Source organism: Salmo trutta, chromosome 40, assembly GCF_901001165.1.
Source record: "Salmo trutta chromosome 40, fSalTru1.1, whole genome shotgun sequence".
NCBI lineage: Eukaryota > Metazoa > Chordata > Actinopteri > Salmoniformes > Salmonidae > Salmo > Salmo trutta.
Genome location: NC_042996.1, coordinates 23,225,773 through 23,250,415, shown reverse-complemented (window position 1 = coordinate 23,250,415; position 24,643 = coordinate 23,225,773). Strand labels below are relative to the sequence as shown.

The 24,643-nt window shown below is 42.7% G+C and overlaps 1 protein-coding gene across 3 annotated transcripts in view; it reads right to left on the bottom strand.

The window, feature by feature from the left end:
- Window positions 1-24,643, bottom strand: part of tbc1d22a (TBC1 domain family, member 22a) — a 188,020-nt gene that overhangs the window by 95,537 nt on the left and 67,840 nt on the right. For all 3 annotated transcript variants that reach the window (XM_029742541.1, XM_029742545.1, XM_029742542.1), the window contains one exon: window positions 22,035-22,149. In XM_029742541.1, the coding sequence (XP_029598401.1) occupies window positions 22,035-22,149 (115 nt within the window). The remainder of the gene's footprint in view (window positions 1-22,034; window positions 22,150-24,643) is intronic.

Below are 24,643 nucleotides of genomic sequence, written 5' to 3'. Positions count from 1 at the left end.
AAAGTGATTTATTCTCAGGATGGAACATTAGTAAAATACCTGGAAAATATTCAACCGTAGTACGGAACGGATGTTCTTTAGTACCTCTCACAGACACCACTGGTCCATTTTTGACGAAACTTGGATGAATGATGAGTCTGGCCATAGAGATCAAGCATTTACACAACTACACTGATTGGCGCTACAGTAATCAACTGAAATTCCAAACTTTGAACAAGCCTACCTCCTGTCCCATTTGTGTTACAGTCATGGACATTTTGTACAAATGTACAAATGAGCAACACGTTTCCAATAAGGACCTATAAGCTCGGCCCATTATATACAGCAATTGAAAAAAAAGACAACCGTTTTTTCTCTCTCGCGCTCATTGATCCACACAACATAAATGGGGGGAGGGGGGTGGGGCGGGGTTGGGGTCTTCATAATTCGTTGCCTTATTAACCATACGTCCTTTAATTACTTATATATGTCCGTCGTGTGTCGACCTGGGTTAATTTAGACCAGGTGTAATATAATCTGTTATCACGCTGATGGGTGCCATACGGGATCATTAACAAATAATCAGATTGACTAGGTGAAGCGTGGGGAACATGAGTGTATGACAGATACGGTGTGGGCTGTGCGTGTTCTCAGTGGCAACTCTGACAGGTAACACCAGAGGAGGTGAGCAGCAGTCAAGCCCTCGGGTAAATAGGGAGAAGAGCCAAACTGCTGAAGGCGGGCTCTAATGGACAGGGAGAAGGGATGGCTGGATGGATACATTGTTCAAAGACAGGAGAGCCTTTTCAGGAGCCCTTAATACGGTGGTCACCAAAGATTTATGTAGAAAAGCCAACGATAAAGCCTTACACTTGATTCAGAAGCCCTGCACCCAGGGTAGGCAAAGTCTTCCCATTTTGAACCATTTAATTTGTCTGAAGGGACAAACTCCACCTCCCCGGCAGACCAGGAAAGCTAAATCAAGTGAGCCTACTGTGCTGGCCAATCGGATAGCTCATATCAATGTGCCTACAGCTTCCACGAAACTATCCAAGAATACAGCTGTTTCTGTGAGTGAGTTCATGTTTAAGTTTCTATTCAGCACTCTCAACTGTTTAAAAAAAAAAAAAAAAAACTTTTACAAAACAAAAAATGCGTTTCTCCCTATTTACACTCGCGCTACAACCAGCACTGCAGCTACAATGAATGAAGTAGTCAAGAATATCGATATGTTGCGTTTTTATTATTAGCAGCTCGTCGTGTCCATTTTAATAGAGGAATATTTCACTTTTTGTGCTCATAGGAACAACATCAATTCGAGCATGAGGCAGAAATAATGTGGTGCGACTATAGTTTCACCATCAGGTGGAAGACTGTCCCCCCCTCTCTGGTCAGTCTCACCAGAGGAAAGCAGAGAGCAGGGGCCGTGAGAGGCAGACACTGCTGCTCTCTCCTTTCCTCCGCTGAGATTGACCATCAGATGCAGGTACCATCAGTAAAATAAAAAAGGTAAGTATTTCAATTTATGTTCAGCTGTGCCTAGCAAGTGACAACAACTGATCTATTTTGTTATCAAAGCACGTGTTTTGAAATATAATATGCTCTGAGAAGAACAATATTGGCAGGCCAATCATAGCCAATTTGCTGTGATAATGTATTAGGCCTACTGCCCAAACCTCATACCTACATAACTATTTTTATTAGGTTAATGTTGCATAGGCTTACATCTTAAGTCATGTTTAAAAAAAAATCTGAGCGGTAGATCTCGACTTGCTTTTTGACTCCGAAAGTCATCTTGACTCAGAAAGGGTTGGTGACCACTGCCTTAATACAATTAGACCCTCCCCAGGTCTTAACTGACAGTTTAACACTGTTTTGTTCAATTGAGGTGAGGGTTGGGGAGACACTTGTGTAGATCTGCTAGGAGTGTGTAGAAGTATATTGGGGTAGGGGGGTTGATGTGGAATTGGAGTATGCATGAACAAGGGCACAAGAAAGAAGGCACTGTCTTTCTATTCCCCAAACGTCTGTACTACTTGTTCCACAAATCAACAGCTCCCCCTGTGGTCACTGTAGGAACTGAAGCCTGCTCTGATGTGAAAGGACAATGATATATAAGTGAATTTCCATTGGGAGGGAAACACAACAAATTAGATGTTCTTTATTATATTGGGAGATCTGAGTCACCTACACAGTGTTCTCTCTCTCAGCCAGTGTCCTCGGCTTTATTCAGCCACACACTTACTCCACCTCTCCCCCGGCACACTCCTTACAAAGACAAGTCACTGGGGCCACCAGACAGTTTCTGACGTCATCAGTAGTAGACGCCACAAAGCTACAATGAGTTCCATTTCTATGAGTCGACGTGGGACGCACAAACCCAGGGGGCAGGTCAGTAATAATAAGAGCCTTTCGCTGAGAGGAAGAACGTGTCAGTAAGAGTGTGTTACGGGCATTATGATTATGGCTCATGGTGCCCCGAAGAACAGAACAGTTATAGGTGAGCAGTCAGATTATGTGTGTTAAATAGGCAGATTGAAAAGTCCCAAGGTGTACCGTTCCTAGCGCCGCACAAACACACACACTCTCCCACACACACCAGGCCATCTGTCCAACCGTATCGTCAGGAGAGAGAGCCTGTGGCCTGTCATTCAGCTGCAGGTCACAAAGAGAGAGAGAGGTGACACAGCCACTGAGCATCACACTGACTGGACACAGGAACCAGAGAGACGATGGAGAGCAGAAGACCAGAGAGCAGGGATACAAGGTGAAGCCCAGGCCATGGGAGGGTGAGATTAAGGTGTTTGACCATTAATAAAGGGCTACAGGCATATGGACACACACTAGTACACCCAAACACACACGCACTAGGGCTGAAACTCAATCAGTCAACCAGTTGATAGGCTGTTGGTCGATCGAGATGATGTCGAGCAGTAGCACCAAAAAACGAAAATAATAATAATTTGTCATGGTGTATCCTGTCTGAGAGGACTGATCCACTGTGGAGGCTGTTGGCACAGTCCAACAATCTAAGACACGTGCTACTGAAATTCTATATGGTTATATTATGTAAGAACAATGGTGCAACACAAATAAAAAGTATATTTTTTTTATAACAAATGCGCTTTCTCCCGCGTTGAAGAGTGGTTGCTGTCCGCGGTTCTAAAACAGTGCGCTGTTGAATTGGCACGTTTCCGAGAATATGTTGCTATGTGAATAATAGCCAAGTTACACAGCATATTGGTGTTGAGAACAATGTGGCGGAGGCAGCAGCAGAATGAGGAGAAGAGAAAACAGCCCTCACCTTAGAGTCTAAGAACAGTGAGGAGAGAGGAAACCAACTTAATTAGGTCTATAATCAATATCCTAACTGTTAAAGGTGCCTTGCTTTATGCATCATCTATATATACACTACTGTTCAAAAGTTTGGAGTCACTTAGAAATGTTCTTGTGGGTTCGATTACAGGCTCTAATCGGAATAGAAAGAGGAGTGGGAGGCCCTGGTGCATAACTGAGCAAGAGGACAAATACATTAGTGTCTAGTTTGAGAAACAGACGCCTCACAAGTCCTCAACTGGCAGCTTCATTAAATAGTACCCACAAAACACCACTCCGGGATGCTGGCCTTCAAGGCAGAGTTCCTCTGTCCAGTGTCTGTTATTTTGCCCATCTGATTCTTTTCTTTTCATTGGCCAGTCAGATCTGGCCAGTTTTATTGATTCTTTAAATCAGGACAACAGTTTTCAGCTGTGCTAACATCATTCCAAAAGGGTTTTCTAATGATCAACTAGCCTTTTAAAATGATAAAGTTGGATTAGCTAACACAACATGCCATTAGAACACAGGAGTGATGGCTGCTGATAATGGGCCTCTGTACGCCTATGTAGTTATTCCATTGAAAATCATCCGTTTCCAGCTTACATTAGTCATTTATAACATTAATGTCTACACTATTTCTGATCAATTTTATGTTATTTTAATGGACAAAAAAAAGTGCTTTTCCTTCAAAAACAAGGAAATTTCTAAGTGACCCCAAACTTTTGAAAGGTAGTGTACATCTAAATAAATATGATAGATCCTGCTGGTGTTGCCTGTGAGTGTTTGTTTAATAGCGCCAAGCCTGACGCAACCACAACATGTCGGATAAGCAATTTCACTAATTCGGCTGTTTTTAATCTTTGCTATGCTTCACACTTTTTTTTTCCCGTTAGAACAGCCTCTCTGGTATTACTTATTTAGTGTTGTTTACACTGTTCCAAATTGTAAGAAAATAATAATACAAATAATCCTCTTTTATCTTGATCTCCTTCTTAAAGTTATTACTATTATTATTATGATCATCATCATTAATAATAAGTCATGTCATTATCATTAGAAGGCTAAGTATAGTATCCTTGTATAACCACCATTGAGCTGTAGGCCTAAGAATGCATCCTGTTTAGTGTGAATACCGTAACTTACTTTGGCCTATATCTCAATACTTATATAGGCTACTGTATCAATCATTCATTTGTTCATGTCATCACACAGCATATGAGTCATTCATGATTTGAAATGCAATCAAGCATTTTTTTTTTAAATAACAAAAGAGAACTTTGAATAATTTGCGTAAAGAATAAACCATTCAATTTTTTCGCATTCATTCACGAATGCGACTGTTTAGTCTTTGTTGTAATAAAGTCTTCCCCAAAAAAAGACCCTCTGGTAGGCTATTTATTTTTTTAGTGTTGTTTACATCGTTCTAAACGGTCAGAAAAAAATACATTGTAATCTAACACCACCTGTTTGGCACACGTAATATGCACACAGCGCTTGCTCCTTACCTTCTTTTTCTTAATCTCCAGTATTTTCCACAACAAGTCACATTTATTCCACACCTGACTTCCCCTTTACCTCCTGAGCAACCAAACATTCCCGTTTTGATATTATTCGTCATGTCATCTGCATACATTTTGCTGCCACATGTTTTACGGTGTTTGTTATAACCAATTTATTGATGTGATTGTGATATGCTATAGGTCAGACCCTATTGGTCACATGCATGTGATGCGTACATGTATCACATAAAGAGAGCAAGGCTTGAGGGAACAGGGAATGTTTTTCCTAAACAAATGAGGGATTTCGGTAAGATAACTTTTCAGTCAGAAATGGCTGTAATTATGTTGCAGCTTCAGCAACACAGACAGAGCGATAAACACTTCATGTTCTGTGGTGGTTGCTGCAGCAGGGAGGAGAGAGCGACAATGGGTGCTAGTCACAGTCACTCGTTGTCATTTTTGTAAAACACAGCAAGTCTGAGTCCTGCCTGGCACAATCAAATCAATTGCGGTTAGACTCCCTCTAGTCATTTGTGTGTCTTAATTATTTAATCAAACAGTGCGCTTAAAGCATCAGACAAGCTCAGTGCATATAGTTGATTTGATTAAAACACATAGGATGTGTCTATATATGAAAAAATGTAAGTTTTAAGAACAGATGACGGTCTACCAATAATTTTTGGGGGTCAGGGACAGCCCTAACACACACACACGAGCACAAGAACACACATGCCATCTCTCTCACACACAAACAGGCTTACTCACACAGACACACACAGGCTGATCCCTAGAGCCTGGTGTTGTGATCATCTGGGTTCATTAACCTTTTCTCTACAGATTAGAGAGAGAGGGATGAGATGGGTTCTGCCTGGTAAAACTAGTGCTACAGCTCTGCAGACTGCAAATCCCAAAATAGAACCAGCACAGCTATTGCCATGGATGCATCCCAAATGGCACCCTATTCCCTATATAGTCTACTACTTTTGACCAGAGGCATATAGTCCTTTTTTTGACATCTCTCAGTGATGTTCTATCGATTCCAAGGATCATTTCATGTTGTCATGTGCACCTGAGTTCTTGCAGAAATGCAGAAATACAGCCAGGATGACGTAGCATTATGATCAAGCAGCTCTCCAACACATTTCTCCTATTTTTCTGACTCTTCAGTCCAGGGTATATTGCATGGTGCTGCCCAGTGGCTCAGAGAGCAGAATGGTGAGAGGCTTTGTGGCAAATGTTGGAAACTGCAGTCAGAGGATGCTTGGGGAGAGGATTGTGCAATCTTGGAGGGTAAGGGAAAATGCTGTTTTATGAAAACACAGTAACAGATGAAGTGATTTAGCGGGTATATTTTCACTACAGTACATGTAAGGATGCTCGTAGATGTATTGACTGAAAGGGGAGAAATGTTCCTTTAATGTCAACTCTGTTATTGTTAGATAGAGGCCAAGGGCCATGTTTGGATGTTTGGACTGGCTGCTCCATTATAATGGATTAGATTTACATGGTGATTTTCCCCACTGCTTTCCAGTACATTTTAGCACCCAAATAGAGTGTGGGAGGGTGGGTTTTAGTGTGAGTGCGTGTGGATGTTTGTGCGTGTTTGCATGAGTCTGTTTCACTATCAGCCTAACACAGATCCTCCCCTCTACATCTGCCAAGCAGCTTCTTATTGGCCGGTGATAACATAGCTTCCTGTCTGCCTAGTGTCCGTTTCCTGACGCTAGGAAAAACGCGACAAGATATCCGGGATAGGGCAGTACCAGCTGTGTGCCTGGGTTGGCACACAGAGAGCTGGGTTACACCTCCAGAGAAAGAGACAGAGACACCATGCCATCTGGCAGAACCCATCAGCAGTATGGGTCTACGGGCTTTCAGTGACACCCAGGGGAGAACTACTGGCACTCTCATTGAAGCCACGGGAGTTCATGGCCGACTACGGTACAGCAGGCATTGGTAGCAGAAAACAGGATTCGCCAATATAATGAATGGAAAGACTGCAATCTTCAAGTGATTAAAAAAGTGCTTTGAAGACAATCATCGCACCAATAATTGCTTCGAATAAACAATATGCACAGATGAAGTCATAGGTTTACCTACACCTTAGCCAAATATATTTAAACTTAGTTTTTCACAATTCCTGACATTTAATCCTTGTAAAAATTCCCTGTCTTAGGTCAGTTAGGATCACCACTTTACTTTAAGAATGCGAAATGTCAGAATAATAGTACAGAGAATGCTTTATTTCAGCTTTAATTTCTTTCATCACATTCCCTGTGGGTCATAAGTTTACATACACTCAATTAGTATTTGGTAGCATTGCCTTTAAATTGTTCAACTTGGGTCAAACATTTCAGGTAGCCGTCCACAAGCTTCCCACGATAAGTTGGGAGAATTTTGGCCCATTCCTCCTGACAGAGCTGGTGTAACTGGGTCAGGTTTGTAGGCCTTCTTGCTCGCACACGCTTTTTCAGTTCTGCCCACATATTTTCTATAGGATTGAGGTCAGGGCTTTGTGATAGCCACCCCAATACCATGACTTTGCTGTCATTGAGCCATTTTGCCACAACTTTGGAAGTATGCTTGGGGTCATTGTCCATTTGGAAGACCCATTTGCGACCAAGCTTTAACTTCCTGACTGATGTCTTGAGATGTTGCTTCAATATATCCACATAATTTTACTCCTCATGATGCCATCTATTTTGTGAAGTGCACCAGATCTATTTGTTTCATCAGACCAGAAGACATTTCTCCAAAAAGTACGATCTTTGTCCCCATGTGTAGTTGCAAACGTAGTCTGGCTTTTTTATGGCGGTTTTGGAGCAGTGGCTTCGTCCTTGCTGAGCGGCATTTCAGGTTATGTCGATATAGGACTCGTTTTACTGTGGATATAGATACTTTTGTGCCGGTTTGCTCCAGCATCTTCACAAGGTCCTTTGCTGTTGTTCTGATTTGCACTTTTCGCACCAAAGTACGTTCATCTCTAGGACATTTTTTATAACATTTTTTGTCATTTAGCAGATGCTCTTATCCAGAGCGACTTACAGTAGTGAGTGCATACATTTCATTTCATGCATTTTTTTTGTGTACTGGGCCCCCGTGGGAATCGAACCCACAACCCTGGCATTGCACACACCATGCTGGCGTTGCAAACACCATGCTCTACCGACTGAGCCACAGGGAATAGAACGCGGAATAGAACGAATAGAACGCGCAATAGAACGCGTCTCCTTCATGAGCGGTATGATGGCTGCGTGGTGGTGTTTATACTTGCATACTATTGTTTGTCCAGATGAATGTGGTACCTTCAGTCGTTTGGAAATTGGAGGTCTACAATTTTTTTCTCAGGTCTTGGCTGATTTCTTTTGATTTTCCCATGATGTCAAGCAAAGAGGCACTGAGTTTGAAGGTAGGCTTTGAAATACAACCACAGGTACACCTCCAGTTGACTCAAATGATGTCAATTAGCCTATCAGAAGCTTCTAAAGCCATGACATAATTTTCTGGAATTTTCCAAGCTGTTTAAAGACACAGTTAACTTAGTATATGTAAACTTCTGACCTAATGGAATTGTGATGCAGTGAATTCTAAGTGAAATAATCTGTCTGTTAACAATTGTTGGAAAAGTTACTAAACGACTTGCCAAAACTATACTTTGTTAACAAGAAATTTGTGGAGTGGTTGGAAAAACTAGTTTTAATGATTCCAACCTAAGTGTATTTAAACCTCCGACTTCAACTGTTTGTCCTTGAAACAATTGTTTTAAAATCGCAGATGATTTGAAAAATCCAGAAAACTTCACAGATCTTCATTGTGAAGGGTTTTAACACTGTTTCCCATCATTAAACAATTAATGAACATGCACCTGTGGAACGGTCGTTAAGACACTAACAGCTTACAGACAGAAGGCAATTAAGGTCACACTTATGAAACCTTAGGACACATGAGGCCTTTCTACTGACTCTGAAAAATACCAAAAGAAAGATGCCCAGGGTCCCTGCTCAACAGCGTGAACGTGCCTTAGACATGCTGCAAGGAGGCATGCATATGTGGCCAGAGCAATAAATTGCAATGTCCGTACTGTGAGACGCCTAAGACAGCGCTTCAGGGAGACAGGACGGACAGCTGGTCGCCCTCGCAGTGGCAGACCACGTGTATCACCAGCACAGGATCAGTACATCCGAACATCACACCTGCGGGACAGGTACAGGATGGCAACAACAACTGCCCGAGTTACACCAGGAACGCACAATCCCTCCATCAGTCCGCAATAGTCCAGCTTCTCTCAGCCTGCTTGTAGGCCTGTTGTCAGGCAGGTCCTCACTAGACAGAACCGACAACAACGTCACCTACGGCACAAAACCACCGTCGCTGGACCAGAAAGGACTGGCAAAAAGTGCTCTTCACTGACGAGTCGCGGTTTTGTCTCACCAGGGGTGATGGTCGGATTCGCATTTATCGTCGAAGGAATGAGCGTTACACCGAGGCCTGTACTCTGGAACGGGATCAATTTGGAGGTGGAGGGTTCGTCATGGTCTGGGACGGTGTGTCACAGCATTATCGGACAGAGCTTGTTGTTATTGCAGGCAATCTCAACACTGTGCGTTACAGGGAAGACATCCTCCTCCCTCATGTGGTACCCTTCCTGCAGGCTCATCCTGACATAATCCTCCAGCATGACAATGCCACCAGCCATACTGCTCGTTCTGTGTGTGATTTCCTGCAAGACAGGAATGTCAGTGTTCTGCCATGGCCAGCGATGAGCCCAGATCTCAATCTCATTGAGCACATCTGGGACCTGTTGGATCGGAGGGTGAGGGCTAGGGCTATTTCCCCCCAGAAATATCTGAGAACTTGCAGGTGCCTTGGTGGAGGAGTGGGGTAACATCTCACAGCAAGAACTGGCAAATCTGGTGCAGTCCATGAGGAGGAGATGCACTGCAGTACTTAAGGCAGCTGGTGGCCACACCAGATACTGACTGTTACTTTTGATTTTGACCCCCCCTTTGTTCAGGGACACATTATTCAATTTATGTTCGTCACATGTCTGTGGAACTTGTTCAGTTTATGTCTCAGTTGTTGAATCTTATGTTCATACAAATATTAACACATATTAAGTTTGCTGAAAATAAACGCAGTTGACAGTGAGAGGACATTTCTTATTTTGCTGAGTTTATAACTACAGCCAAGGCTGAGTACACAGATTGTTTTTAGACAAACATTTGTTTTTCTCAATACATTTTCACCCAAAAGGTGTAGCATTCACAACTTTCCTTAGCTGAGAACATTGTGGAGAGACGGTTTTGGAGTCTGTGAAAGCCTGAATGATACGTCTAGATGTGTCAATATCATCTTGTACAGTCTTCACAGAGCCAAGAGTGGCCTCCAGCCACAGAAATCAGTCATCTCATTGAGATGAACCCAACCTGACTAACACAAGCCAATTAAGAAGATAACATCCTGAAACCTAGTGTTGGTTAATGATTATCACAGATTCCTCTGAGGTAGGTAATTGAAACAGTGGATAATTAATATGAGAGTCAAATTTGGCAAAGTTGTCTTAGTAACACCAGCAGAGATACAAATGATGCTGGGAGCGTAATTATACTGTGTGAGAGAAAGAGGAGAGAGAGAGAGAGAGAGAGAGAGAGAGAGAGGTGTTAATCCATCTGTGATTTAAGAAATAGATATTTGGAGATAATGAACAAAGATCTTCACTCTCTCTGTGTCTTCCTCCAATAGCAACCGTATGAGAGCCTACAGTGGACACAAGCTACAGGATCTAAATAACTGTCTGCAGCCATAGGCTTTGCACTTGACTAGACCAGACTAGCACCAGCCCAGCCCACACAGTCAGCGAACACACACAGCTGCCTCTCCTCTCCACCCGACCAACCCAGCAGTACGGTTCACCTACCAACGTCCAACGCTTGCTCCGCAATCACGTAACCATGGCGATGGTACAGTAGCAGAGCAGAGGAGAGCAGAGCTGCATTTCAGATATGTTTGGATGGCTGCATCTGAATTGGCACTGGTCAAAAGTAGTGCACATTATACAGTAGGGAATAGGGTGCCATTAAAGATGCAGAGATGTTGTTGCTGTTCTCTCTGTGGCCTGCTGGTTGCTTGGCTAGTGATCCAGTTCTTTATCTAGGGATCTCACTGCCACATAGAAATGATTGTCAAGGGTATTTGGTATGTGTATTTTAACTGACTTGTCCGGAAGGGCCCGTACAAAGCCGAACTCGACTGCTGCAGTAGAGAGAGAAATTATATAATTTATGATGCTGCTCTTGCTGTTCACGAGTGGAGCGTGGCGGTTGTTTTTGTTGGCCAATCATAAGTCATCAAAGCAGCAATAGGCTACAGTCAGAGCCTCGTGTGTAGAACATTTTGGAGATCAAATCAATGGAAGATGGAATTAAAATGACGGAATAAGTTAAAGGAGAAGGATTGGCTACAATGACCAAGAGCCAACAGGTAGGCTGCTACTTAATATTCTGAATGGAGTTGTTGTCATTTGTAACTGTAGGATGAGACAGCTACCAAGGCTAATTGAGGAAGCAGCTATCTTAACTAGCTTGTCCCGGTCTGATGCAGTCAAGACAGTTACTACGTAATCATATTTGATGATAAATAATCTAGCTATATGGCAGCTATTGGTCTAATATAGCACAAGTCTGCTTGGATGGTTGGTTGGTTGGTGTCTCCAGTCTCCCCCTCCCTGTTCCCTGTGTCACTTGCTCACAGTATGCCCAATCCCCCGCCTCCTAGAGCGGCACCTCTCTCGCCCTCCTCTCACGCTGTATCAGCTCCGGTTAAAAAAGTAGCTTAGAAAGCTTTTCTTCCGCTTCCCTCACTGGAATTGGGTCTGGATCCGACCAGGTCTTTACGAAACGGGTCTAATTGTCCACGGGTCCATTTGGAACGTGTCTCTGTTTTAAAAATGTATTTATGAAAACAGGTCCGGGTGGGAAAGCCCCAGGTCCATTTCAGAACGGGGCCCGTGAAGACCTCTAATGTGGGGAGAACTAGGCTGTAACTGTATGTCTGAGAAGGCTCTTTAGTCAACACTACCATAGTCTACACATCTTACCGTTTACTTGATTACTAAATTGTTGGGAAAGAGCTTGCAAGAAAGACATTTCACTGTACTGCACTTGACAAAAAAACTTGAAACTTCAAAAATGTACAACGTAACAAAACACACACAATCCCCCACTGACTTAACCTGTTATTGCAGACAGACAGATATGGACAGACAGTCATCAGTCTAGATGAGTTGCCACTAATGGAGAAAAGAGGGTGAGAAGAGGAAAAGAGGGAACATTTGTAGTGTGTGAAATATAGAAGATCAATCCATTAAGATATTAATCTGCAGTCTCACAGAAATCATTAGAAGTACAGTTAATGTGAGGTATTACGCCCTACGTCCCAAATGGCGCCCTATTCCCTACATAGTGCACTACTTCTGACCAGAGCCCTATGGGACCCGGTCAAAAGTAATGCACTATATAGGGAATAGGGCACCATTGGGGACGCAGCCTTGGTCTACGAGGCTGAGTGGAATGTTAATTGACAAATTGATAAATGTGAAGTAGCTACACTGAATTAAAACTGACGCAAATAAATTGACATGGAATGAGTGGAAGGTGCAACAACTCATGAAGTGGCATGGCACAGTGTCTCTCTTAACAAAAAGGCAATCTCAATTGCATCAGGTCAAGTGCATCGGAGTGACAAAATGATAAAGGAGCAATTTTTCATGGCGAGAAATCTGCGCCGAAATCCAATTTATGCCTTTTTATAGTAGAGGAATTAATTTAATCCCAAAATATTAAATAACCGTGAATATTATTAATGGTGAACGTATAACTTCTTGACAAGGCATTTTTTCAGAATCATTCTCGGGCTCCAGTGCATTTTATGGAATAAGGAATGATGAGAAAATGTGTGGAGAAAGTCTCAAATCAGACCTGGTGTTTCAGATCCTGACCATTTGAATGAGTCAGCTTCTCCATCATCTTATAGAAGAAAATATTTCAAGACGTGATATGAACGATTCTGTGCTTAGGATGATACTGCGTATTGTATTTCAGAACAATTATTTAAATGGAAATAAACTACAAATATGAGTACTGTGTAATAAATATAGAAGTTGAAAAAAAGTGGCTCAAGGCAAAACAGATTCTAAATTTCCATCATTTAAAAAACTGCAACAGAGGCAAAAACAAAACTAAAGTTTGAGTCTACTTTCTAATTGCTAGGCCTACTTCAGATGCACATTTCTTTACCACTGCATATAAGTATGATGTGTCTGCACTGTTCCCTGCCTTCCACATCAGTCTACTAGACACAAACTTGGGTCAATGAGGAACTCCACCAGAGAACGATAGAAGAGAGGGGGATGAGAGAGAGGAGAGGAGGAAAGAGGGAAAAACCTCCAGTGAATGCCAGTGGTCGTGCCGAGGTAATTACTTAATGACTCGTCAGAGCAAATAAAGAATGTTAATCAGCTAACATCAGCGCCTGGCGATGGGAGACGGCGAACAAACCTATTCTCATTAACTACTCAGCAACAAGACACACCCCACTGACCCTCTGCTCAATCAGCACGACAGAGAACCAACACACCCCACAGACCCTCTGCTCAATCAGCACGACAGAGAACCAACACACCCCACTGACCATCTGCTCAATCAGCACGACAGAGAACCAACACACCCCACTGACCCTCTGCTCAATCAGCACGACAGAGAACCAACACACCCCACTGACCCTCTGCTCAATCAGCACGACAGAGAACCAACACACCCCACTGACCATCTGCTCAATCAGCACGACAGAGAACCAACACACCCCACTGACCCTCTGCTCAATCAGCACGACAGAGAACCAACACACCCCACTGACCCTCTGCTCAATCAGCACGACAGAGAACCAACACACCCCACTGACCATCTGCTCAATCAGCACGACAGAGAACCAACACACCCCACTGACCCTCTGCTCAATCAGCACGACAGAGAACCACCACACCCCACTGACCCTCTGCTCAATCAGCACGACAGAGAACCAACACACCCCACTGACCCTCTGCTCAATCAGCACGACAGAGAACCAACACACCCCACTGACCCTCTGCTCAATCAGCACGACAGAGAACCAACACACCCCACCTCATGGGGTCCTGAAATCCCCACAAGGGTAGTAAAACACAGAACATTCTCCCTCGTGAGTACATTTCCCACATCGCCATGAGGACAAAAGCTATTTTAAGTTTAGGGGTAAGATTTAGGGGTTGGGTTACAATTAGGCTTAGGTTTATGGATAGGATTAGGGGTTTAGTTCAGGGTTAAGTTTAAGGAAAATAGGATTTTGAATGGAAATACATTTTAGATTTCCACAAGGATAAAATAACAAGTGGGGGGGGGGGGGTCCCAGATACAGCAGGGGTCCTTCTCTCCTCTTCTTCTCTCAGTGCCTGTAGTTATAGTGCCCCGTGTTTGATCACAGACAGACACTAACTCCATATTCATGGGGCACCTAATGGGCAAATGGTTTCAGCGCCGTTTACATAAGCTCTGTTTAAAGCATCTGTCTGAGATGCTCAGTGTCAGCTAGGTCTCAGACCGTACACCAACCAGCCACGCTAACACCTTGCTAGAATAGCACTGCTAACAGAGCAGGTTAACTCTCTTCGCTTATTTGGTCTTCTTTCACAGTGTTCTGTTGCTGTTATTAAAACCAACCTTCATATCTATGCGTCAGCATACAGTGTAGACTCCGTCAGAGCTAGGCTATACGTCTGGTTTATTATTCTGAATAGAAACCTGATAAATCATGTATTTGCCAGCTCCGTCACAATGTATTATTTTCTATTTCTTAAGTGCACACAAGCATTTTGCTACACCCGCAATAAAACCTGCTAAATACGTGGATGTGACCAATAACATTTGATTTGATTGAAGTGGACATATGATGGAGACCTGGTTCACTTAAGACCGTGAGCTCCAAAAGTATTGGAACAGTGACACATTTTTGTTGTTTTGGCTCTCTACTCCAGCTCTTTGGATTTCCAAATGATACCATGACTATGAGGTTAAAGTGCAGACAGTCAGGTTTTATTTGAGGGTATTTTCATCCATATCGGGTGACACGGTAAGATATTACACCACTTTTGGTACATAGTCCACCCATTTTAGGGGACTAAATATATTGGGACAAACTCACGTGTATTAAAGTACTAAAAAGTGAAGTATTTGGTCCCATATTCCTAGCACGCATTGACTACATCAAGCTTGTGACTCTACAAATTTGTTGGATGCATTTGCTCTTTGTTTTGGTTTTGTTCCAGATAATTTTGTGCCCAATAGAAATGAATGGTAAATAATGTGTATTTTTGGAGTAACATTTCTTAACACTTCTACATTAATGTGGATGCTACCATTATTACGGATAATCCTGAATGAGATGCACAAATATCATACCCCCAAGACTTACTAACCTCTCACCATCACAATAAGGGAAGTTGGCATTTTTGGGGGGGGATGATACTTTCTCACTCATCATTATTCACGATTCATTCAGGATTATCCCTAATCATGGTAGCAAATATATACGTAGAGAAAAAGTCAAAGTAAGTAAAAAAAGAAAAAAAAAAAGAAAGATGAGTCACTTCTGAGAGAGTCGCTTCACCCCAGGAAGAATAGCTTCTGCAACAGCTAATGAGGATCCGAATAAGGGGGATTTCTCCCTCTGAGCTCCTTGCTTCCCCTCTCTTCCCTTCTCTGTCCCTCTCTCTTCCAATCCCTGCCTCTGTTCCTCTCTCAGTCACTCACTGTCCCTCTTGACCCCTCAGTGCCAGGACCAGCAGGCAGGACTTAGTTGAGAGCTCTTGGACAGACAGGACTGAATGCTCACCTCATTCCTCCCTTCATTATTACATGAATTTCCCTCACCTCTCCGCCATGACTTCTTGGCATAACTCCTTGGCTGTGACACCATCATGGAGTTCTTGCCTGCTGCCCACTGGCACACTGCCTGCTGCAGCCCCCTTAATTACTCCTGACCAGACCCCTACACTCACTCGCACAAGTTATATTATTCCATTCACTTTGTACTGACATCCCTACTGCTCCTGTATAAAGCCCAGCAGTACTACCGTAGGTCATCTTCCAGGAAACGTGTAGCTTCCTTCTGACAGCACGGAGCCTCTCTCTCCAGTGTCCACACTGACAATCAGAGAAAGACCACCAGAGCTCATCTGTCCTCTCCTAAATAACTTCAGCCAATCCAATACAGGATCCATACTAGACCTGGGCGATAGGGACATATGGGAGAAATAGACAAAATGTAAGAACTATTTTGCTCGATCACAACAAATAGATTTTTTTATGGAGAGTTACTTTAAATTAGAGGCAGGGCTCTTCAAAGCATTTGCCAACATATTCGTGCATATTGGCCTATAGGCAATATTACTTAACACCTGAAGGAGTGGGAACTCAAAACACTTATCTAGATTGCTAACTCTAAATACGATATTGTTGCTAGATTGCCATGCAGGCTAATTGATTAATCTAAATGTAGGCCAGTGTCCTACAAAAACTTTCCAGAGCTAGGCCTATAGGCTACTTGATGTAGGCCCATTCACTGCAAATGGCACACACCACACCAAACTATATACAGCCTACACAGGCTGCAAAGCGGTGCCATGAACTCAATACAGAGAAATTAATGATATGACTATCCTCTCTGTAACTAGACAGTAGTTGCTTTAAACTATTTCTCTCTCAAGAGCATTTTGAGCAACGGTAATATGCTTGTGCTTCTCAGAATCCATCTTTCCCTCCTCCGTGCGCATAATGGGGAGAGGGAGAGAATTGGCAGCCGACAGCGAAACAGGGAAAGGCAGATACTTTCACAGCTGGAATCAACATAATGCACAGGCTATTACTGTTGAACAAATAATAGTATAATATAGAAAATGTGGACTTATATTGAGACGCAAAGAGGAAAGCAGTGTCGTTCTTGTATGAAAAATATTTTAACTGTATGCTGTTGTTCAATGCAGAGTGAATCTCGAGCACGAGGAACTGCCTGGTCGAGTGACAGTGGGTGGGGCTTGGTGTGTGGATTTGGAAGCAGCCAAAAGCATTAGTGTGCAATTGCAGCCACCAATTCGGGGCTACAGTTGCATCCCATTGGTTCGTGCATGAACCCCCCCTCGAGCAACCCACTGGTTCCTCCATGAAGCACAATGTCTTAGTTCTTGCATCATCAAAGGAAGGAAGATAGACATTTGTTTGAAAACTAGCAGCAACAAAGGAACAAAAATAGAGACAAAAAAGTGATAGCTTAGCGTTGCTACAGAGCAAAGGCAATATGAGAAGATGCAGATGGAAGGGGAGCCTTGATCCTGTCTGACAGACGTATTTAGATGGTGTTGATGAGAGAGAAAAACACCTAGTGCAGGTGAACATTTTAATAATTTCTCTGACAGAGGAAACAGTGATTCACATTTCACACAGCATGTCACTCAACTTCCTCACATCTTCTACACCACTTTCTGGTGTTACAGTGCCTCAAGACATTATTGACACCCCTCAACTTCCTCACATCTTTTACACCTCTTTCTGGTGTTACAGTGCCTCAAGACATTATTGACACCCCTCAACTTCCTCACATCTTTTACACCTCTTTCTGGTGTTACAGTGCCTCCAGAAATTATTGACACCCCTCAACTTCTTCCACATTTTCTTGTGTTACAGCCTGAATTAAATTATTTTGTCAAAGTGGAATGATGTTTTTCAATATTTTTTCAAACCATTCAAAAGCTGAAATGTCGTATGTCAATATGTTATCAACCCCTTTGTTATGGTAAACCTAAATAAGTTCAGGGGTAAAAATGTGCGTAACAAGTCACATAATTTAAGAACAAATTCTTATTCACAATGATGGCCTACCAAAATTCCTCCTGCAGGGACGGGGACAAAACACACATCACAACAAGAGAAACACTACATAAAGAGAGACCTAAGACAACAACATAGCATGGCAGCAACACATGACAACACAGCATTGTAGCAACACATGACAGCATGGCAGCAGCACAGCAGCAGCACAAAACATAATAAGTTAGATAGAATCACTCTGTTTGCAATAATAGTGTTTAACATGATTTTAAATGAGTACCCCGTTTCTGTACCCCACTACAAAACACAGGCGTCCTTCCTAACTCAGTTGCAGGAGAGTAAGGAAACCGCACAGGGATTTCACCATGATGCCAATGGTGACTTTAAAACAGCTACAGAATTGAATGGCTGTGATAGGAGAAAACTAAGAATGGATGAACATTATTGTTGTTACTCCACAATACTAACTTAATTGACAGAGTGAAAAGAAAGCCTGTACAGAATACAAAACTAGCTAGCTAACATTGAATCTAGTTGGGGGTGATTGGGTTTATCATCTATTGGACTAGATAAAGTGGATTTTTGCTACTAGATCACTTTTACTCTTGAAATCTTCGGTTGTTTACTACACTACCTTACTCTGTTTAGCACATGGCCTTACATGTGAATCCTTAAATAGATGGGTTGAGCTAAGGCTTAACCTCTCTGGGCTGGGGGGCAGTATTTTCACGTTCGGATGAAAAGCGTGCCCAGAGTAAACTGCCTGCTACTCAGGCCCAGAGTCTAAGATATGCATATTATTAGTATATTTGGATAGAAAACACTGAAGTTTCTACAACTGTTTGAATGATGTCTGTGAGTATAACAGAACTCATATGGCAGGCGAAAACCTGAGAAAAATCCAACCAGGAAGTGGGAAATCTGAGGTTTGTAGTTTTTCAAGTGATTGCCTATCCAATATACAGTGTAAATTTGGTCAGATTGCACTTCCTAAAGCTTCCACTAGATGTCAACAGTCTTTCGAACGTTGTTTCAGGCTTCTATTGTGAAAGGAGAGTGAATAAGAGCTGTTTGAACCAGTGGTCTGGCTGAAAGCCTTTAGTTTAGTCACGCGCGCAGCCGTGAGCACAAGCTCCGTTCCCTTTCATTTCTAAAGACAAAGGAATTGTCCGGTTGGAAAATTATTGAAGATTTATGATAAAAACATCACAAAAACAACAATGTTTCTAAAAACTGTAATGGAACTTTTTTTACTTTTCATCTGGACTTAGTGCCCACGCCTTGTGCATTTGGAATAGTGAACTAAACGCTCAAACAAAAAGGAGGTATTTGGACAAAGATTAAATTTATCGAACAAAACAAACATTTATTGTGGAACTGGGATTCCTGGGAGTGCATTCCGATGAAGATCCTCAAAGGTAAGTGAATATTTATAACGCTATTTCTGACTTTTACTGACTCCGCAACATGGCGGGTAACTGTATGGCTTGTTTTGGTGGCTGAGCGCTGTACTCAGATCATTGCATGGTGTGCTTTCACCGTAAAGCTTTTTTGAAATCTGACACAGCGGTTGCATTAAGGAGAAGATTATCTTTAAGAGAGTATAAATGATGCTGAATGGGTGTAGACAAAGAAGAGCTATCCAGTAGTTGTACTAAAACATTCAAGGGCTTTTTTCGCAGAAGTGGAGTTACCAAAAGTTTCAAAGCATAATTACTTTCCCATTGTTCCTCAACTGTAGTGTATGATATACCATTTTCCAGCTCTACAACTTTCTAGTCTCTACTTTCATCCAATGTAAAAAACATAATTTAATATGTTGCTACATCGGACCAAATCGAGCCGGTCGGTCACAAATGTGGATTAAGTTAAGGGATATGAATACTTTCTGAAGGTAGATTATACACTGCCCCTAGTGGTCAGGCAGAGTGACACAGGTTAAGCAGTGTATTACAGTACACTACAAAAGCCTATAGCCAACATGCTACCGCTACATTATGTAGGCCTACTGACTACCGCAAACAAACCCACGCTTCTGAGCATAGCAAAGGGGGAAAACCCCTTCTGTTCTTCTATCAAGAGCAATAGCATCTTTTTTGGGGGCAAATGAATGGAGTTCTTGGATAATCGCTGAGAATAAGGTCTGTGGCAAACACAGGCTTAGGAGATCTATATACCTTTTGTTCTATGAGAATCTTCATCAGCTAAAGTCCCCATTTGTGAATTTTGAAGCATTTCCATAATTTAAAAAAAAAGCACAAAAGGCTTCATAATTCATAAAGTTCATGTTAACTGACTGATATTATCTCATAGAACAAAACGTAGATCTCCTAAGCCTGTGTTAACGTCGGACATTATTTTCGGTGTTCATCCCAAAACCCTATTCTTTCCCCGTTCATTTTCCCCATAGGAGCAGCTGAATGAACCAGAGGTAACTCATATCCGGGTTTTAGGACTACAAGCTGGCAAGCTCTATAATGCATGGTACCTAACAGCAGCAGGCACAACACAGCATGACTTACTGGCCCTTCTATTACATCCCTGTCATCATGCATCTTTAACACATAGGGATTCAACCAGCACAATTCAGTGAGTACGAATCACGCTATGACTGCTACTACTGCAAACGCTGCTGAAAAACCACACACACACATACAGATGTATGCACACACATGTACACATGCAAACACACTAACACACATACCTCCTTTCATCCTCCTCCTCAATACTCATTTAGTGAAAATCAGCTACAATACAAAGCAGCATTGCCTTCAAGAACAGTAATGTCCCGTAAGGGCTTGTACTAACACCTTGTGAAATACTACTGAAGAAAAAGTAATTAGGAGCTTTCGAACCCATCTATTTCCTTTAAAGACAGACTGATCCAACTAGTCAGTGGAGCTTTCTGACAAGATCCAGACATTAAAGCCAAGTCCAACAACACACACACAGACAAAGAGAATCTGCCTCAGAAAGAGATGACCTAAACTAACAGCTTTCAATTATATCTGAAATCTCCAACCATCAGACTTCTTTCTTCTTTATTCAGTGATGGAGAGTTCTTCCTTTTCATCCCAAAGTGATGGAGAGTGAACATCTCAGCGTGACTGAAATGAATTTAAGGGATAAAATCTAACTTTATTTAACATGCATTCACTCCAACGTCAGCCCTCATTCGGCCCCGTAGAATACTGGGTAATAATAAATGGCTGCCAGCTAGCTGTGACGCAGCACCATCAAAAGTTGAACTGAGTGAGAGTGTGCGTATACAGGTTAGTGTGTGTGTGTGTGTGTGCGCGTGTGTGTGTGTGAGGGAGGGAGGGAGGGAGAAAGCGAGCGAGAGAAAGCTTCCAACAGAAGCGTAATTAGCCTGATCATTTCCCGGCATGAACACCCCAAAATCGCTCTATCCCTCTCTTTCTCTTACCCTCTCTCTCAAAAAACAAAAACAACAGACAGCACATCAAACCATCATGTTACGTTTCAGGCAGAGCACGTTTGAAGGTTTGTTGGCTTTGTAAGCTTTCAAGGCTCATCAGCAGACAGCACATGAAGATGGATAGAAACAGTGCAAAGCAGGCCAGGAGACTTTGAGGATCTGACAGACAGACAGACAGGGCCTGAGTCAAAGACAAGCAAAGAGAGGGTAGTCAAAGGCAACAGAAATCAACTATTTTCTGTTTCACGCTTCAGTAAGCAAACAACTGCAATCCCCCGGGTTCACAACCCACCTTCTCACCATGCCTTTAGAGCACCCCCTGGAGTGGCAGAGCAGCCATTTATTCATCATCTAGGAGCACAAACACACACTCCCCCCTAACCCCACCCTCACTCACACACACATCATTTGAGATGCTTTACTCTCTACATATCAATGTTTGAGGCTCAGTTCAGTTTACACAACACAAGAGAACATTAAGTCCTCAATGTAATGAAACATTCATAACAAATCATTTACACCACATAAACTCACACAGCAGGGATCCAAGCAAGCTCTATTGTGAGAGGAGAGCTTATTAAAACATTTAAACTAGTATCTCTTCACGGCTTGGTATTCCCTTGAGTGAGAGAAGCGGAGGGACTGATGTACTTGAATTCAAACGCATACACTACCATCTAGTCTTTGGCTATCTATTCCAGTGATGGAAGCAAAAAAATAGGATTTTTCCCTTAAAATGAGAAGCGGCTGGAAGAGAGGGACTCACCAACCTACAAACACATTATCTAGTCTTTGGCTTGTCCCTTCATTAAGGGAAGAGAGGAGGGAGTAAGAAGAGGACAGAGGAAGAGGAGGGTGGATGAAGAGGGAGGACGAGGGACTCACTGATGTACTCAAAGACGTAGACAACGAAGAAAGGTGTGACGAGGTCGTTGATGCCCTGCACGTAGCCGCTGGCCGGGTGGCGGATTGCCCAGATGAACAGGATACGCTCAAAGATCTGACGGACAGACGGAGGAACACAGTCAGCACACACACACTGTGTATAGAGCACAGTACACAGAGGAACATGGAAGCTACTTCTAGAATCATTATACACAAGCTTTTGTGTTTAAACAGTATTTGTAAATTGAGTACAATAAGTAAGCTTGCTTGTTTTGATGTGCTAGTCAAAGTCCAATTCAAGGACGATAAAGTCAATCTAGACATCTACGACATGCCTAAAGAGGAACAGACATGCTACAGAATACAAATCCATGTAAAACAGTGAATAATGTAGATTTACTTCTGTTTTAATGTTAGACTTCCTTTAACAAGGTCACACGATGGTTTCAAACCAACACAGAATAGCCCCCATCCCATGCCCCCCAATCAAAGAGCAATATCGGATTAGTTACAAATAATGCATGTTTTAATCGATGACATAAAGGTTTGATTGTGTTAGAGAAGTGAGGAAATTAGACAGAAGAGTATAGGACAAGCATGTGTGGTGAGCGGTGACATGGAATTGGAGTGTGTTCCAGAATGTCCTATTAATGTTCTTGGAACTGAAGAACACACGACACTTCAACATCAATTTCTCATCGCCGGGTTGGATCCATCTGCCTCTTTACTACTGCTGGCTCAAGAACTTTCTTTTGTCCTTTCTTTTCTTATTTCTCTAATCTATTCTGCAAGGCAAACACTTCCATCTTCGTTACAGGCTCGGTCTACGAGGGTTTTAAATGTTTCACCTTGCTGCTGTCAGCCCCCAAGAATTAAAGGAGGCTTGAAGTTCAGCGCAAATCAACCACACAAATTACTTTTGACCAGGGCCCATAGCATGCTGGTCAAAAGTAGTGCACTATATAGGGAATAGGTTGCCATTTGGGATGCATCTTTATATTTTCATTCTCTTTCACTTCCCTCTTCTAGTCTGGCCCCCGGAATGTCTGTTCCCATGTTCTGACATGTCAAGCGATGCATCACACATGCAGAGCGCTTTCTCGGACGCCATGTTTGTCATTTTTCTAAATAAACACATTTCTCAAAAATTGTGATCGCCCCGGCCTCAAAAAACATGTTGGTTGGCTGCCTGGGGTGCTGGCGTGTTATGCTAGCCGGTGTGGTTTGGCGCTGTCCTTTTAAAATGCCGTTACATGGACATGTATGGGATAAACATCTCCCTACTGCCCCCCCCCTGCTTTCATCATCAAAGTCACATCTATCAAAGTGGGGTGGGGAGGAGGAGTGCTAATGTGAGTTTCTCCCTTTAACAGCCCACCCTCCCTTCTCTCCTCCTCATCTATGTCATTCCCTTTGCCACCCCCAACTTCGCTCTCCTCTTTTGGTCCTCTCCCTCCCTGAAACAACCCACGTTCTTGCTCCTCATCTCCCTGCAGCCAGAATTCATGGTCAGAAGCCCAATCAGAGGGTGGAACTTAAACACTAAACCAGGTGGAGGAAATCAATGGGCAGAAAGAGAGGAAGAGAGGCCAATAGTGAACACATCCATTTATTTGCTTTGCAGACACCCTTCACCCTGACCACTCCAAGGCAGCTCCTGAGCTTCAATAAGAGACTGAAGAGGCTGAAAGACATTGCCTGAAGCCAGAATAATAAATCATTCTAAATAAATCAATGGAACAACAGCAGCAGCAGAGTCACAGATGAAGTACGTTGACCTCATGGTGGTAACTGATTAGATGGGGGTCAATGTGTGATCAGGAGAGGAAAGGGTTGAACAGTGTCAGTGTGTGAGGGTTAGGTCCAGACAGTGTGTTATGTTATGGTTATGCAGTGTACAGGCTGCCCATCAAGCCACAAGCGCAAGGAATCAATGACAGTGAGTGGTCAGTAGACTGGACCCAGATCTCCATGTTATTTTGCCCAAAAATGTAGTAGTGAAGTCCTTGGCTTGGCTATTACAGATCCGGGATAAGGCAAGCTTTACAATACAGCTCTCAGATGAAAAAACATCATTTCAAAAAAGGGGCAAAAGCCTACTAAAAACCATAGGACTGATGAGTTAAGTATGTTTTAATCCAATATCTTGTGCATAATTCAGTGCACCATCACTGAATTATTTCAATTTGATCATGCATAAAAGCACAACTTGCTTGGATGAGCATTAGGCTTTCACCCTTGTCACCCTCCTCTTTTCACCCACACTGCTACATTGCCTCCTCAAGGGAAATCACGAAGAGACAGAAATGTATGTACGGACACAAATGCACGCGAACACACACACACGTGTGCTTCTCTCTTGCTCTAGCTTCATGTCCCCATTAGCTCACTGCTAATGTGTGAACAGCATGTCTACAGCCATAGTGGTCCACCGAGGCCAACTTCATGTCCAGTGCTGTAGGTCTCTTAGGGAGAGGACCTCTACCCACACGGTGTGACAGACAGATTCCATGTCTGTGCCTAACAAAAACTAAATGTTTCATTAATCAGTAATTTACGGTGTCAGGAGAATCATACAGTGCCTATAGAAAGCCTACACCTACTTCAAC